Source organism: Vulpes vulpes, chromosome 2 (genome assembly GCF_048418805.1).
Source record: "Vulpes vulpes isolate BD-2025 chromosome 2, VulVul3, whole genome shotgun sequence".
NCBI classification, from domain to species: domain Eukaryota; kingdom Metazoa; phylum Chordata; class Mammalia; order Carnivora; family Canidae; genus Vulpes; species Vulpes vulpes.
Window position 1 is genome coordinate 35356682 of NC_132781.1, and position 15621 is coordinate 35372302.

At 35.9% G+C, this 15621-nt stretch overlaps 1 protein-coding gene across 25 annotated transcripts in view; it reads right to left on the reverse strand.

The window, feature by feature from the left end:
- The window catches only part of BCAS3 (BCAS3 microtubule associated cell migration factor), a 590779-nt gene that overhangs the window by 264872 nt on the left and 310286 nt on the right, over positions 1–15621 (reverse strand). For all 25 annotated transcript variants that reach the window (XM_025996065.2, XM_072747642.1, XM_025996068.2 and 22 more), the window contains 3 exons: positions 10832–10932; positions 8110–8306; positions 2823–2920 (listed from right to left, as the gene is read on the reverse strand). In XM_025996065.2, the coding sequence (XP_025851850.1) occupies positions 2823–2920; positions 8110–8306; positions 10832–10932 (396 nt within the window). The remainder of the gene's footprint in view (positions 1–2822; positions 2921–8109; positions 8307–10831; positions 10933–15621) is intronic.

Here is a 15621-nt window from a genome sequence, read left to right on the forward strand (position 1 = left end):
AATCACTGAAGTTAGTAAGTAAGAAAATACATATTTTGGAAAATGTTCTTCTATGTGAAGGAGTGAAGAACAAGATATACTAGATGATCAAGAAATTATACAAATAAAATTTCTTAGCAAAGCTGGTACAAGGCTCTGCTGATCTCTTTAGTTTCAATAGAATAATACTGCCAGATAAATATATAGATATCTAACATGCTGACCGAAGGTATAAATAAAATATTTTCATTTTGAATACTGTTACAACTGTCAAAAGATTTAATCATATCACTAACATTTCTAAATTCTATGCCTCTGAAAAGTAGTTATATGAAAAATAATTTACCACCACTAGTTTAGACAGAGCAAGAGCTGTCACTAGCTAGAAAGGCGGTTATAAAATGTGCCATAGGAACAATTAAAAAGACAATACATTTAGTTGTATAAGTTGCATGAAGGTAAGACAAAGCAATGAAGCCCAAGAAGAGGAGGTGCCACAGCAGTCATATCTCTCAGCAAAAGCAATCAAAACTTCAGAAAAGCATCTTTGTAATATGTAGCGATTCCAATGCATGGGTCATAATCAGAGAAGCACTTCCTGGTTCAGGAGCAGTTGTACAAATTTATTAGACTCTTTTAATAGAAGAATCTATAGCAGAATTTTCTCATCAACTTTTTTGAATAAGGAACCCAAACTATTTAGTCCCTAATCTTCCTAAATATTAATAGAAAAGCAAGTCTGTTACAGTAGTAACAGACTATTAGATAAAGTAGATTAAGTTTCCCCAACAAAACATTATTCACTCACTTAAAAAATGCGTTGAACAAAAGGGATCCAAACCATCTGAGAAGTAGAGAATTATTCATAACAGTCCAATTTCCTCATCTATGGGGTTTCTTTAGCTCAAAGTTCGAGAAAGCAGCACACACATTTCATTGCTCTGTCTCAGAAAGGAACTATGGCTTTCTGGAATGAAAATAGGCTTAGAAAAATAACAACAGAGCTTAGTCACCAAGAAGTCCTTTCTCTACTCAAAAGATTAGTACTTTCAGGCAGAGGCTCATAGCTGTAGAACAGTATCCTACAATCTCCTACAATGTGTGTCTGATGCAAATATAAGTAAATCAAGGGCAAAGATCTAGTTCCTTTTTCAAACATCATTTAAAAACTCTTCTTGCAGCAGATTTAAATCAAATGATGGTTGCCAGTAGTTCATTGGCATTCCTCTCTGTGGCATGAAATATTACTTTACGGAGAGCTAAAATTGAGATAGTGCTACATGAGAAATATGGAGTATTACATCAGAGTGTAGTGCTAAATATGGCAACTCTTAACAACATCAGTAACTGCTTTAGTGGCATGTGTTTCACTTGACTGGTAGTCACCTGACTCTAAAACATTAATAATATGGCAGTTTAAGAACGTACCACCTCTCCCCAACAAAGGCTACTACTGTAATCTTAAATAAAATACTTTAGGTTACAAGACATTGCTTCCAGGATTCACGATCATTAAATGATAATTCCAGATGAGTAGGATCTGTTAGCATTCTCAGATTGAAACTATCCAAAAGATTTATTAAGTCACCCATCTGAGTATTTCATTCAATGCAGGGAAGCAAGGAGAGAGACTTCATACATTTCTGTGCTTGTTTCCAGGGGACAAACATGGTTGCCAAGTGAAAGCAGAGAGACAAGTATGAGCTCTCTAAAGTAAGAGTCTACATTAAAAATGAAGGCAGAGCCCTGGACATGGACAGCTAAATCAGACACAAGGTACAATCTACTGACAAAAAAAAAAAAAAAAAATCAGAAAGCTAAGATAACGTACAAAACCAGTTAGCTTTCAAAACTTCAAAATACATCCAGACACAGAATCAGAAACAGAAGCTTTGGTCTTTTAAAAGTGACCTTCACAAATCAGTTTTCTGTTTGTTTCCATTTTCTTTCACAGTTTAAGCCTCAATCAAATCAGCAGTCTCTGGGGATTTTGAAATTGCTATAGATTAAAATCCTCTCTGACTCAACTGTTTGACTAATGCCGAGTATTTAATAATTCTACTCATAAGAGACTTTTTCTTGATGAAACCCTGATGTATGCTCTCTTCAGATGCTCTGCAGCTGCACCATAACAGAAAGATCACTGTCCTTATTTTCTTTATCAATGCATTTAGGGATGAAAAATGTATTATTATAAACAGGTACTTGGCAGATGTGGCAGAAAACGGTTTGACAATACTAGTGTAGCAACTATCACCTACAGAGGCAAAGATCTACTCCCGGGCATTAATATTACATATTCATGCCTTGCTTCCAAGGATAGAAGGTTAATAACTGTGATAGATAGACGAAAGTTAAGTTAATGAATTTCTAAACTTTATGCTTTCAATAATAAAAACCATTTAAGCAACAGCATTTGGACTCTCTACTTCCACAGATCAGGCACTTTGATACTCAACAGGTTGAGTAAATTGAATCCATATATTGTATTTACGTTCTCTGTCAAGGTTGCTTCTCCACATTTGAGAGATCAAAGGCAAAACAGTCATCAACCCTGTAGCCCTCAATACTGTGTTCATTACATTTAATCAAGTGCCAACCCCACCGCATCATTCACCAACCTTAACAATACTTAAATGCATGGCATTGTTTAGCAACAAATGATAAACCTTAAACACACACACACACATATATGTGCACAGCATGCACGCATATCCCAAAATAAACAAACACACACAAAAAAAGGAAGAGGAAGGCAAAAATATCATTCTCTCCATTGTGCAGGAAAAGAAATTTAAAATGCACAGAACTATCCAGCACACATTTTGGAGGCAGTTTTCTACCTGAGGCAGCATCAATCACGGTGGAAATTCCCCTTCGATCAGAGACTGGACGGGATGACCCTGGCATGCTGACTGGGTCAGAGCGGACCGGCTGGATCCTGCAATGCAATTTAATTTAATTCACATATGTTACCAGCATCAAAACTGTCGCGTGCTACAACAGACCTTAAATCAGGGATGCTGGAATAGGCCAATCCATTAAAGAACCATTCATTCTAAAATGGGACAAACAGGGAAACTGCAGTCTCTAATTCTTGCACAAAGCTAATGCACTATAAACATTCCCTACACTCTGGACCCCTTCTCCTTTTTGTAAGTTATTCAATAGATTCTAAGTAAGGGGTTGAAAATTGACATTAATTGAAAGGGATAAATTTAGTAGAATGGGAAAGGAAACAAAAAAACTATACCAAAACCTTTGACATTTCCAAGGGACAGATATGAAGAGTTTTGACACTCTTCAAATTCATGAAATAGCACCATAGCTAGTAACACCTGCCATAAAAGGCAGCATATACTAGATACAAAATTTTGAACACTCCCTTACAATCCTGAATGAAAGTTACTTTATATATGACCAGAAGCATAGAAAAACAAAGCTCTGTTGGAATGTGGTGGCCACAGGTTTAGCTAGGATCACTTTTAACTAACTGACTTACTTCCATAAAATTACCAATTAGCATGTAAGAATCAATTAGAGTCTCAGCAAAACTGCAATTTACTACATATAATTTTAAGTTGCTTAGGAATGATAAACCTATAAATGCAAAGAGTCTATTTCCAGCTGTATTAGGCTAATATTATTAACATTAAAAAATCTGTATGACTACAGGATCTGAGAGCCCAGGCAACCTAGAGGAATAAAAACTTGTTACAGCAAACATTTTTGGTAATTCATTCATTCAATGAGTCTTTGCTGAATATTAAATGTGTGTCAGTATTATTCCAGGAACAGGCAGAAACAAAACATGAACTAATAAGGTCTGTGTGTGGGTATATGGTATAGCACGGACATTCATGACTGATGCAAAAGAAAATTACGAAAATGAGTGAAATAGGCAATAAAAGTTTAGAATGAGAAAACAGGTAATGAAATCAGGCTCCACAAAAGACTGAGAAGATCTTGTGGAGGTGTACCAGGAATCGGATATGTATACAGTAACAGGATACGTATATGCAGAGGAGCAGGAAGTGCTCTTTAAGCATACAACTAGAACAAGCAGCCCCATTGGATTGGTAACTAAGCATGACAAATGCAGGGCATCTTGAGGAACATGTTTGGCTGAAGCACAGAATTCACAGTGGACATTGGTGGAAGATAAATGCCATGGGACAGATTATAGAAGCCTGAAATGCCTAGTACAGACTGCAGAAAAAGAGTAGTTACCAAAAGCACAGTTTAAATGTTTGTGTATTTGTTGTATGAAGAAAAGAAAAGAAGAGGCAGGTGAAGGACAACCCATGTGATCCAGCACTGGAAGCTGGAAGTACTGATAATAAATACTTGTCACTGTTCTTGTGGACAATGTGTACCACCCAACATTTGTTCTACTCCAGCTGATTTTGCTAAACCAGTCATGGTAATCCCATCGATTAATGGCAGAGATTAATCAGCTCCAGGATGGGCAGGCCTAAGCAAATTTGGGCCAGTAAGAAAAGAGGTACAGTGTATTTGAAATGTCTAGGAAAGATGTTTTCTGGTTCTTAAGAGAAATAAGAAGCTAGACAGTTAGATATGGTCAGTTCATCCACAGTAAAGTCCCCTCCTGGTCTAAACAACTTAAGTGGGCTAATAAATTTCCTATTATTAATTTGATTTATATTGGGGTTTCTGAATAATCTAGAGTTGTTGGTAGGTGAAACAGGCTGGCCGTGAATTGATGTATTGAAGTTGGCAACAGATACACGTGGGCTTATTCTACTATTTTCCTTAACTTTAAATATGTTTATATATGTTTAAAGTTTTTCCATAATAAAAATGACAAAAATAAAAACAAATTGGTAGGGATGATGGAAATGTTCTGGAATTAGATAGTGGGGATATTGCCCAACATAGTGAATATACTAAAAATCACTGAATTACACAGTGAATTTTATGTTATGAGAATTGTGTACCACTTAAAATACTGTGAATAAAGTCTGAATATCAAATGTGTAACATGATGACTATAGCTGATAACACTGTATATCCGCTGAAAGAGTAAAACGTACATGTCCTCACTAAAATAATCACAACATATATACAGATATATATATTAAATATGTGAGCTGATGAATATGTTAATTAACTAGATGAAAAATTAAAGTAATAAAGCCAAAGGAGCTAACCTTCAGTAGAAAAGCAGACTTTGTATCTCAGCTTCTTTTACATAATCTATTTCTCAGATCTATTAATAAATATTTCATTGGTCTTTTTTACAGTTTAAATCCCTACTCCAAGTAAGGAGCTTCCATGAGTTTATTTAGGTGGTTTTTTTTTTTTAGCTGACTCTTTACACTTGGTACCTTGTCCTGTACTCCATAAGGTATCACTAAGAATTATATGGTGCTGTGATAGTCTGCCCCCCTATATACTAACCTAAATGTAAAGGGTCAGCTGAATCAAAAACACCTAAATAAAGTTTTTACAACTTAAAGGAGAAAGTAAGGCTAAGAGCCATAGTGCCATTGTATATAGCCCTAAAGAAATGTAGAAGAAACAGAGGTGGGGCACTCAGAGCAATAGTAAACAGGGATGAGGAGAATATAAATAGTTGGATTTCTAATTGGATGCTGGGGAGGAAATTGTACTAAACAGGCCTTTTATATTTGAAATGATGTAAGTCAAACCTAAATTTCCCATCAGAACTGTGTTCTCATGGAAGTTAAGGTTTTAACCAAGAGCCCATATGCTCAGATTTTTAAATATAAATTACAAGAGCAATTCAAAAGAAATTTATAAACCTGTGACTCAGTACAAAGGTATCTAAAGTTTATATGTATCCAATAAACAGGACAATATTTGGGGTGCTTGGGTGGCTCAGTCAGTTAAGCATCTGAATCTTGCTCTTGGCTCAGGTCTTAAATTTGAGGTGGTGAGTTGAGGCCCCACATTGGGCTCCACGGTGGGTGTGAAGCCTACTTAAAAAACAAAAACAAAAACAAAAACAAAAAAAAGGACAGTATTCTAATCAAATATATACAGTCTAAAACCATTTAAATGACAAATGCTAAAGTATAAGAAAAAGGAAAGCCCATGAGGAAAATTCTAGACAGAATTTAGGACAACAGTTTATCTGAAGAAGCAAGTTAGAGAGCTCTTAGATGAAGGGCTATGTCTGAAGTAAAGAGTAATTAAGCAAGTTGGAAGTCACAAAGCAAAGGAACAGAGCTGTATACATAGGTGAGCTAGAAAGATGCTCCAAAGAAAAGGGACAAGGGTGTATTATGGTATCAGGCGACAGTCATCAGAAAAAAAAAAAAAAACAGATCTTGTGCATAGTTCAATAAAGAGAATAAACGGGATCCCTGGGTGGCGCAGTGGTTTGGCGCTTGCCTTTGGCCCAGGGCGCGATCCTGGAGACCCGGGATCGAATCCCACATCAGGCTCCCGGTGCATGGAGCCTGCTTCTCCCTCTGCCTATGTCTCTGCCTCTCTCTCTCTCTCTCTGTGACTAACATGAATAAATAAAAATTTAAAAAAATAAAATAAAATAAAGAGAATAAACATAGTTTTATGTGTTGTCTATTTTAAATGTCTTATTATTGACATTTAAGTACCCAAATGACTTATAAACATGAATGAGTACACATTGAATCAGTGAGTTGAGGACCAACCACTTCCTGAAAATGGACTAACTACACCAGGTTACATTTTACTGCTGGTACCAGTGAAAACTGGTCTAGTACTCAGTATTGTCACTACTGTCTGATATCAGGGGGGAAAAGCCCCACTTCTGAAAAGCCAAAAAAGATATTCTAGGGTTTTTTGTTTTGTTTTGTTTTTTTAAAAAAGAAAAATGTATGGATGAAAGAAATAAAGTAGAAAGCAAACAAAAAATTAAGACACTGAAAAAAGTATTACAGGAGACATGTTCCATTAATATGAATTATTCTTTTATTTTTTAAAGCAAGCTCTACATGAACATGGAGCTTGAACTCATGACCCCAAGATCAAGAGTTACATGCTGTACCTACTAGGCCAGCTAGGTGACCCATGAATTACTCTTAAGAAAGAAACATCTAGGGCAGCCCCGGTGGCTCAGTGGTTTAGTGCTGCCTTGAGCCCAGGGACTGATCCTGGAGACCCGGGATCGAGTCCCATGTCGGGCTCCTGCATGAAGCCTGCTTCTCCCTCTGCCTGTGTCTCTGCCTCTCTCTCTCTGTGTGTCTCTCATAAATAAATAAATAAATAAATAAATAAATAAATAAATAAATAAATAAAATAAATAAAATCTTAAAAAAGAAAGAAAGAAACATCTAGGCTTAAACTACCTCTGCAACAGCTTTTGCACTGTTAGACAAACAGATATTGACAATTGGGGACTCATTTTTCCATAATTTTTAAAGAGATGTAAGAAAAAGGTCTATGTTAGATTCAAGTAAGATACATTACAGAACTTTTTATAAGAGGAGACAAGGAAAGGGAGATTACATTGTATTAGACTGAGCCCTTCATTGTTATACCAGAATGTGTTAAGTCTGGATGTAACAAATTAAACTGGTAAGCAAACTTGAGACTACAAAAGTTACAGGTTTTTAGTTGCATTAGAAAAAAAACTTTAATAACAAAAAGCATACTTTGTCAATCTTGTACATGATTCTTACAAGTGAGAGTCAGAGAATACAGATGATGAATATGTATATAAATATATATATATATATAATAAACTATAAGTGAATTTATATCAATTTTTTTCTCATCTGAAAACTTTTTAAAGCCTAAAAGAAGGGATAAGCAGGATTTCAATGAAGGTTAGTTGAAAGCAAAGTGTTAGTAAGATCAGGTAAGGAGAGTACCCTCAGACTTTAAGCAGTTAGAAATAGGAGGAAGACAGTGTAAAAATGATATATTTTTTAAATGCATTGAATATTACATTTAGGGAAATACAATCCAAAACACAAATATTTATTGAATGTAGAGAGATCCCACATAAGATCCCCAGCAATAATAGTGAAACAAGCTACAGTGCATGTATTTTGTACCATAATACTGTGCCAGGAAGGAAAATGTAAATATTACCTAAGATGCTCATTACAAATGAATATATTAATCCAGTCAAATTACTCTCTAGTTCTTATTTCTTACCTGAGACTGTTGAGATCAAGATCATCTGTATCAAAATCCAAAAGGGGCTGTGGAGTATCACTTGGACCGTGAGACTGCAACACAGATGAGCTGGATGATATGACTGTGGTCTGGCCTGAGGGATGGATGGTTTTGAACTGGAACTGTGGACCCATCCACAGACGCCTGTGGGGTCCAGTGTGTGTTACAATTTCTACCTGGAACAGATTATGAATCACGATTTAAATGTATTATGACCTCCTTTTAAGACGCTTTCACTATCCCCCCATCCTGTCTCCAAACACCCTCCAAGCTCATCTTAACCAAGTGAGAGAGGTACAGGGCATCCACAATCAAAAGGCAATGGTAATCACAGCCTATATATGCATTCACTACATCCGTCTATTGATTTTTACAAAAATAAACGAAAAATTCGTTTTGTGTGTGTATGTATTTACACGTGTGAGCATACATGCACACAACACACACACACACACACCACATACACATATACAACACAGAAGTCATATAAGAGTAAAAGCACCAGTTGCCTGCCTCATATAACTAGCATCAACTCCCTAGGGACTACCTTTGTCATTCATTCTAGACAGTACTTACCACTTTGTGGGCATGTAGTGAATACTACACTTATCAATACACAGATTAAAAGTAATTCCTTCACTGAGGATCAAGCTCATGACAAACTTGAAGCTGTTCTTGAACTATCCAAGGAAAAGAAAAGGTCTGAAATAATTTTAAACACCCAAAGCCAGCTTCTTTCCACAATTATGCATTTACTTAGCTACCTCAATTATGCATTTACTTAGCATTTACTAAGCTACCTCAAAATCCCCCCAAATCAGGTTTTAAATGAAGAGTATTATATATTTTCTCTCAGACTAGATTTGTCTTCAAAATATCATTATTTAATTAGAATGTTTCCTCCACTACCATGAACATTGACACAGGTATTTTAAGTGCTGCAAAACAGTAATACTACAATGTTTATGAATTTCATGGTCTATAGAGGGGATAAAGAATGGTGCCAATATTGAAGACTTTAAAGACAGAGCAGAGAGTAGAAGAAGCAGAGTAAAACATGAAAATAAACATATCATATGATTTTATACATGAGCAACTTGATGAAGAAACTAAATATGCAAATGTTTGTTGAAAGACTACCTCTCAATGTCTTTAATTGCGGCATCCACGTCTGTTACACACTTTATAGAACTGACTTCCCATGTGCCTTCATTTTGCCCTGAGTTCTTTTATATTTAATCACATTTCTCTGATTGCGGTGATTAATTCTTAACAAAACATAATTGAAAAGGTTCACAGAGTGTGGCTCTGTGTTTGTTAAGTCCTAAAGGGCAAAAGCATCATCATGGTCTTGGAACAATATTCACATTCCCACTAATCACAGGGCGAAAAATACTCTGATTTAGGACAGTGATTTCTGATTCAAGTAGTTGTATTCTGCAATGTAAATTAGGCCACAGATAAAGCATTCTGTGTATTTTAAGCTCAAAACCATCCGTGTCACAGAGCCGAGAGGTAAACAGATGCCTATGCAATTTCACTGAGGGAATGGCCAGATGTTCCTACTCACTCTCCTGTTGTGTGCAGTACAAACATATTGTATATACTTTCACACTGACAGCACACATTACCCCTTTTCCTAATTGAAAAGTTGAAGTGAAGGACAGTGGTTTCTTTGCCAGCATTTTTTGTTTTTTACTTTACCGTGGTATCCTCAAGAAAGGAGGCACCTCCATATGCCAAGAACTGAAGCATCGACCCTCCTTCAAGGAGCTTCCCGTGAGTACTTCAGGTGTAATGAAATGTATGTCACTTAGAAATAATCTGATTCTCCGGCTTCCAGATTCCCTGTAGTTTTATAGGCTACCCTCCCTGAGAAAGCAGTGAAACTTCATGGGCCTCCACTGAGGCACCTGTCTGATGAAAAGCTGCTTGGATTGGTAATCTGAGACAGGTCATTAACTTTACCAAATGACATCAGACTTGAGGCAGACATAACAGCATTTGTAATGAAGTCATTTGTAATCTCATCATTTTGAAATCTGCCCAAGTATCTTTTATTTCAAAGCCCTTGAAATGAAGATAGTTTCACCTGGCAAGGCGAGAAAGGGTCAGCTGGAGTGGTCACAGGACTGGTTTGGAGACCACTGGAGGTAGCGGTCCACGAACTGAGGAAAGGAACCCAGCTGGGCACAATCAGGACATGGGCTGATGAGAATGCTGGCCTTTTCCAATCAGAGTATGGGCCCAAGCTTCAGAAAATGTTGGTTCCACAAAACATATCCCACACATTACTGAATGGTTTCATGGTTTCAACAAGACCAATTCTTCTTCTTTTTTTTTTAACAAGACCAATTCTTATTTTAATCTAAACAGTCCATCTAAAACCCAAGGTTCTAAGGGATATATAAATGGACTGTTTGAAAGCTATGCATATTTCATGCTCTCTGTATGAAAGCTAATGTACACATACACACACACATGTATATAATACATATAAAATATATGTATATGTATCCTTGCAGCAATATTTATAAGAAAGACAATGGATTCATTCTTGATGGTCCTACAAAGAGTTCCCAATTCTGCCCATTTTCCTCCAAGGAAAATAATTTTTAAGATTTTAGAATTCAAGAATAAGAAGAGACAATGGATTTCTGCTTTATTTCATTTTAACAGGCCAAACATTTTAAACTTTTACCTGAGAAAGCCATTCTTCATCTTCCTGTCCACTATGGTCAGAAGCTAAACTGTCATAGGACCCATGCCGAGTAATGGGCCCTGGACTTCCAGGGGGAACCACTGTAGGAAAAGGAAAACATATTTAAACAACTTTAACCCATGCAGTGCTAAAATTAATGAGGCTGCAACCATCTTGGATACCATGGTAGTTTTTCAGATAAAATAGGACATTTAATGCACAAGGGCAATTCAAATAATGAACAAGAAAGACTGAATTTCTTAGGAGTAAGGAAGAACTCCAAGTGCACTTTAAAAAGTATCTGTAGGAATTTCATCATGCTAGATGTCAATGTAAAAGAAATGAACAACCAGTTACATCTTTGCAGCACAAATACTTTAAGGAGCAGTGACAATTCCATAACACATTCAGGACATTTCGGTCATTTCCAATTAAGACAGAAATTAATTTGATGCAGTTCCTATAATTTGGGAAGGAATTTTTAAGACAAGTGTCAAGATTCTTTAAGAGTCTACTTAAAAAAAAGAGTCTACTTAATAGTTTCCTATAAATTAAAAGGTATAAGTATGCATTTTTAACTTAAAAACATTTCCAGTTCCTGAAACACCTCATTTATCCTAAGAAATGTTTCATTTTCTTGGATATTTCAATAGTTTCCCCAATTCTGAAGTGGTAAGATATAGGCTTAAAGTACAAAGAGCCTATTTTCTCACACTAAGAAGAACCTTTGCTTAGTCAAAGCAATAAAATTATTCGACAAACATTTATTAATGAATTCTTACTGTAAACCAAATATTATCCTAATAAAAACTTAGCCCTTTCTTTTCAAAGTCCCATAGTATTTATTTGCTTATATTTATTAAAAAATAGACTTTATTTTTTGGAATACTTTTAATAAGGTTCACAGCAAAACTAAGAACACACATTGATTTCTCATATACTCTCTGCCTCTACAATTTTAATACTAAGAGAAATAAAACAGTGCAGAACTGGGGGAAGTAGAGGGAAAAAAGTAAAAAAGGAGGAAGAAAAGCGTAGGAGCATTTGAAAAAGAAGAAATAGAAAAGAATGAGAAACAAAAAATTATTTCATAATTTCTGTTCCCCAGAGATATGTATATATGCATCTACATGTGCTATATTCCTGTAGGCTACATTCCTAAAAATGAAATAAAAGGATATGAACATAGTTAAATATCTTAATGCTTACTAGGAGTTAGATACCTTTATGAGCAGTGACTGAGAATACCAATCTCACTGCACTCTTGCCAGGCAAGGTATTCTGAAGAGCTGAATATTAGTGAAACAGATTCAAATCAAGTAGACAGAGGAGACGAGCTTAGGGCAAGATTTTGAAGAATGCGCGCACAAAAATAACCTAACTTAACTTGCTGGTGGAGAAGTGGTGTACCTAAGCCACCAATTACCGCTCAGAGGGGAATAAATAGTATTAAAGTGTAAGATTCTCAGTAGTTAAAATAATTAGCCACTATTTTTTAAAATCATGGTTCTACTTCTGAAAGGCATGCTGGCTTCTGGCACAAAACACCAGTGATCACCAAAACAGAACATCTGATTTCTTAACGATTCTGAACGATTATCACGAAGAGTATCATAATAATTATCTAATTAATATTTAAGAATCCTCTTGGGAATAATTTTGGTGTGTATTACAAAACTGTTAAAAGTTAAAACTGTTAAGTAAATCTATGTTTGCAAAAGGCTGAGTTGTTTCTAAACCATCTGTTATCTTTTCAGTAAATAAATTTTATATTAAATTCTTTTTTAAAAGATTTATTTATTTGAGAGAGAGAGAGCAGGGGGAAGGGACAGAGGGAGAAGGAGACTAAGAATCTCAAGCAGACACCCCACAGAGCATGGAGCCCGATGTGGGGCTCAATCTCACAACCCTGAGATCATGATCTGAGCTGAAATCAAGAATCAGACACCTAACCACCTGAATCACCCAGGTACCCCTATATTAAGTTCTTAATACAGAACAGAACAAGTGGATCCTTCAAACCTTCTATCAACAGTAGTCAAGAAGGTGACTAAGGACAAATATCTAAAGGTTAGGACATACTTTGGAAAGGGGTTGAGGGTGGAGAAGATTTTAAATAGGTGAGGGAATAGGTCATGCAGATATCTGAGGGGAAAGAGTTACAAAGAGAATAAGTACAAAGATTTTGAAGTGAGAGCATAAAGGAAATGTTTTGGTAATTATTTGGGCACTAACATGGTTGGATGTGGTCAGGCAGGTTGAGAGTGGAAGATGAGTCAGTAAAACAAAAGAGGCAGAGAGGGAGGATGAGCAGATGGCTTAGGACTCCCCTCCACCCCAGTAAAGCCAGGGTAATGGGATGGAAAGATATGAGAAAGTTGTAAAGAAATGTAAGAAATTATATCCTTGTATACCTAACTAGTATTTAATGAGAATATTTCCAAGACTTTGTGTTGCATTCTATATATGCTGAGCCCAGGCTAGTGCCTGTCACAGAATAAGCACTCTGTAAGTATTAAGTGAATGGAATTTTGGATTCTGGACTAAGTGAGGACATTAGAATGGCTGGACATTTATTTATCCATTATCAAAATGGGATAAACTTAAAAAAAAATACAGTGTCAAGGAGGGGGTAAGGAGCAGGATTATAGATGAAACAGGATTAGTCATGAATTGATCATTGTTGAAGCTGGAAGTAAGTACATGGAGAGTCATTATACTATCGTTTTCTAATTTTGTGTATGTTTGGCATTTCCCATAGTAAAAAGTTAAAAAAAAAAAAGAAAAAGAAGAATCCTGCTCCTCCCTACCGCCCCTCTACTTTCCTAAGAAAGTGATAAAAATACCAAATATATATCTATGAAACATTAAATCTGAATCCTGAATTCCTAAATAGAGATTTTAAGAGTTCCAACCTAATGTTCACTAAAAAATAGTTTTTCAATAGCTCTGAAGCATCTAGAAGATTCACAATATAAAATACAAGTCTGATGGGATAACATTTCCAACATCAAATAAGTATCCTTCCCATCTTTGTGTTTAAAAATTTTCCCCAATCCAGGTGGGAAGAACATTCCATGTTCACTACATTAAGGAAACAATGACATATCAAGTTACAATGAAAAAAGAACTCAAAACCTTGACCCTGGGATAAGAAAATAACGAAAGTATGATGATTAAGACCAAGGTTTTCCATACTCCCACCAGCCAATTACTAGGAAAGATTGAGATTATTAGAGCAAGAGTGGATCAGCAGGAAGGGAGAAAAAGAGGGTCCCTAAGGAAGGGTTAAAAGAATGACAGAACCCCAGGAGTTGTAGGGATAAAACGTCTGTGAAAAATCGTATCTTTATTCTTGGATAGAGCTCAAGGAAGTAGCAAGAGGTCTCACACAGTGCAAAGAAGAAGGAGAAATGTGCACATAGCATGTCTACATAGTCAAGTCTACATGATCACCTCTCCAAGTTCCCCATGGATCAGCTGAGAACAGTATTTTGTTTGTGCACAAGAGTACTACAGAAGAGATCCAGAGAACTGACAGACTTTGAAAAAGCTCTGGAGTACAAATGAGGATGGATGCTACAGAGGGTGGATGCTACAGAGACCTACATGAACCAGTAACCAATGATCAGGTAGGGAACCGGGGCATCCCAGTGGTCACAGTAAGGATAAAATGTCTCCAACTCTCTCATCTCCTATCTTTGCCCTCTGTAAGCCCTGGTGGATGTAGATGCATTTTGGAGGGGGCATAACTGATCGAGATTAATTTTTGCACATCTGTTAGAAGGCACAGAAAAGAATTATATAGGAGAGTTTGTTTCTAGAAAAAATTTAAGTTCCATATCTCACAAGCCTGAGCTCAGTGGGCCAACATACACACCTTCTATATAAAGAAAAATGTTTAGTATATTTTACATTTACCAACTATTTGTAGATAATTAATAAACTTGGGACAGGAAAAGAATATGGAATTCTGAAATCAAAATCTCCACCATCTTCCTTCCCTTCCTTAGGAACAGTAATTTGAAACAAGCCTAGCCATCTAACTAGAAAGGATACACTGCCAATTTACTTTAGAGACTACAACTTCAAAAGTACTGCCTCTACACACAGGCATGTGGTAAGTATAGATCAACAAGCAAGGGCAGGATGAGCAGATCATTATGAGGTAACTGTGAGCCAGACTTTGTTTATACTGTGTTCTCAGGAAAGCAGATCATGCTTCTAGTGAGTAAATAAATGCTAAAAAAAAATCACCAAGTGTATTTTGCTGTCTTACAGTGATATATGGGTGTATCTCTGTGTACATACGTGTGTTTCTATGTATATATTTATATAATTTAATATGTGTTTATGTGCAAAGCAAACAAAAAACAAATCTGTTTCAGTGCCGATCTTTGCCAATTAGTCCTGTGAACCTAAACCCAAAAAACTTCCAAATCGGTAGAACAACATGAGTAAAATTATGAACAGAAAGATTAAATGCTCCTCTGATAATGACCCTAAGTCTGAAGCTACATAACAAAATTTTCAATATTATAAGGTGGAAAATGTCAATTGATAATATAACATCTCAGATATGTAAATAGTTTGCACAAATTCTCTGGTTTTGAATTTTTAGGCATCTTCTGCACCATAATGTAAGGATAAATCAGCATAGAATTTTTATAAATTACCCATATAAAATATACTATTTCTGAGTTAAAGAAAGTAAAAAGTATTGATTTAGATTCTGTTTTACTATAGGTACAAAGTATTAAGCTATTTAAATAATAACTGCTAAATTAAAG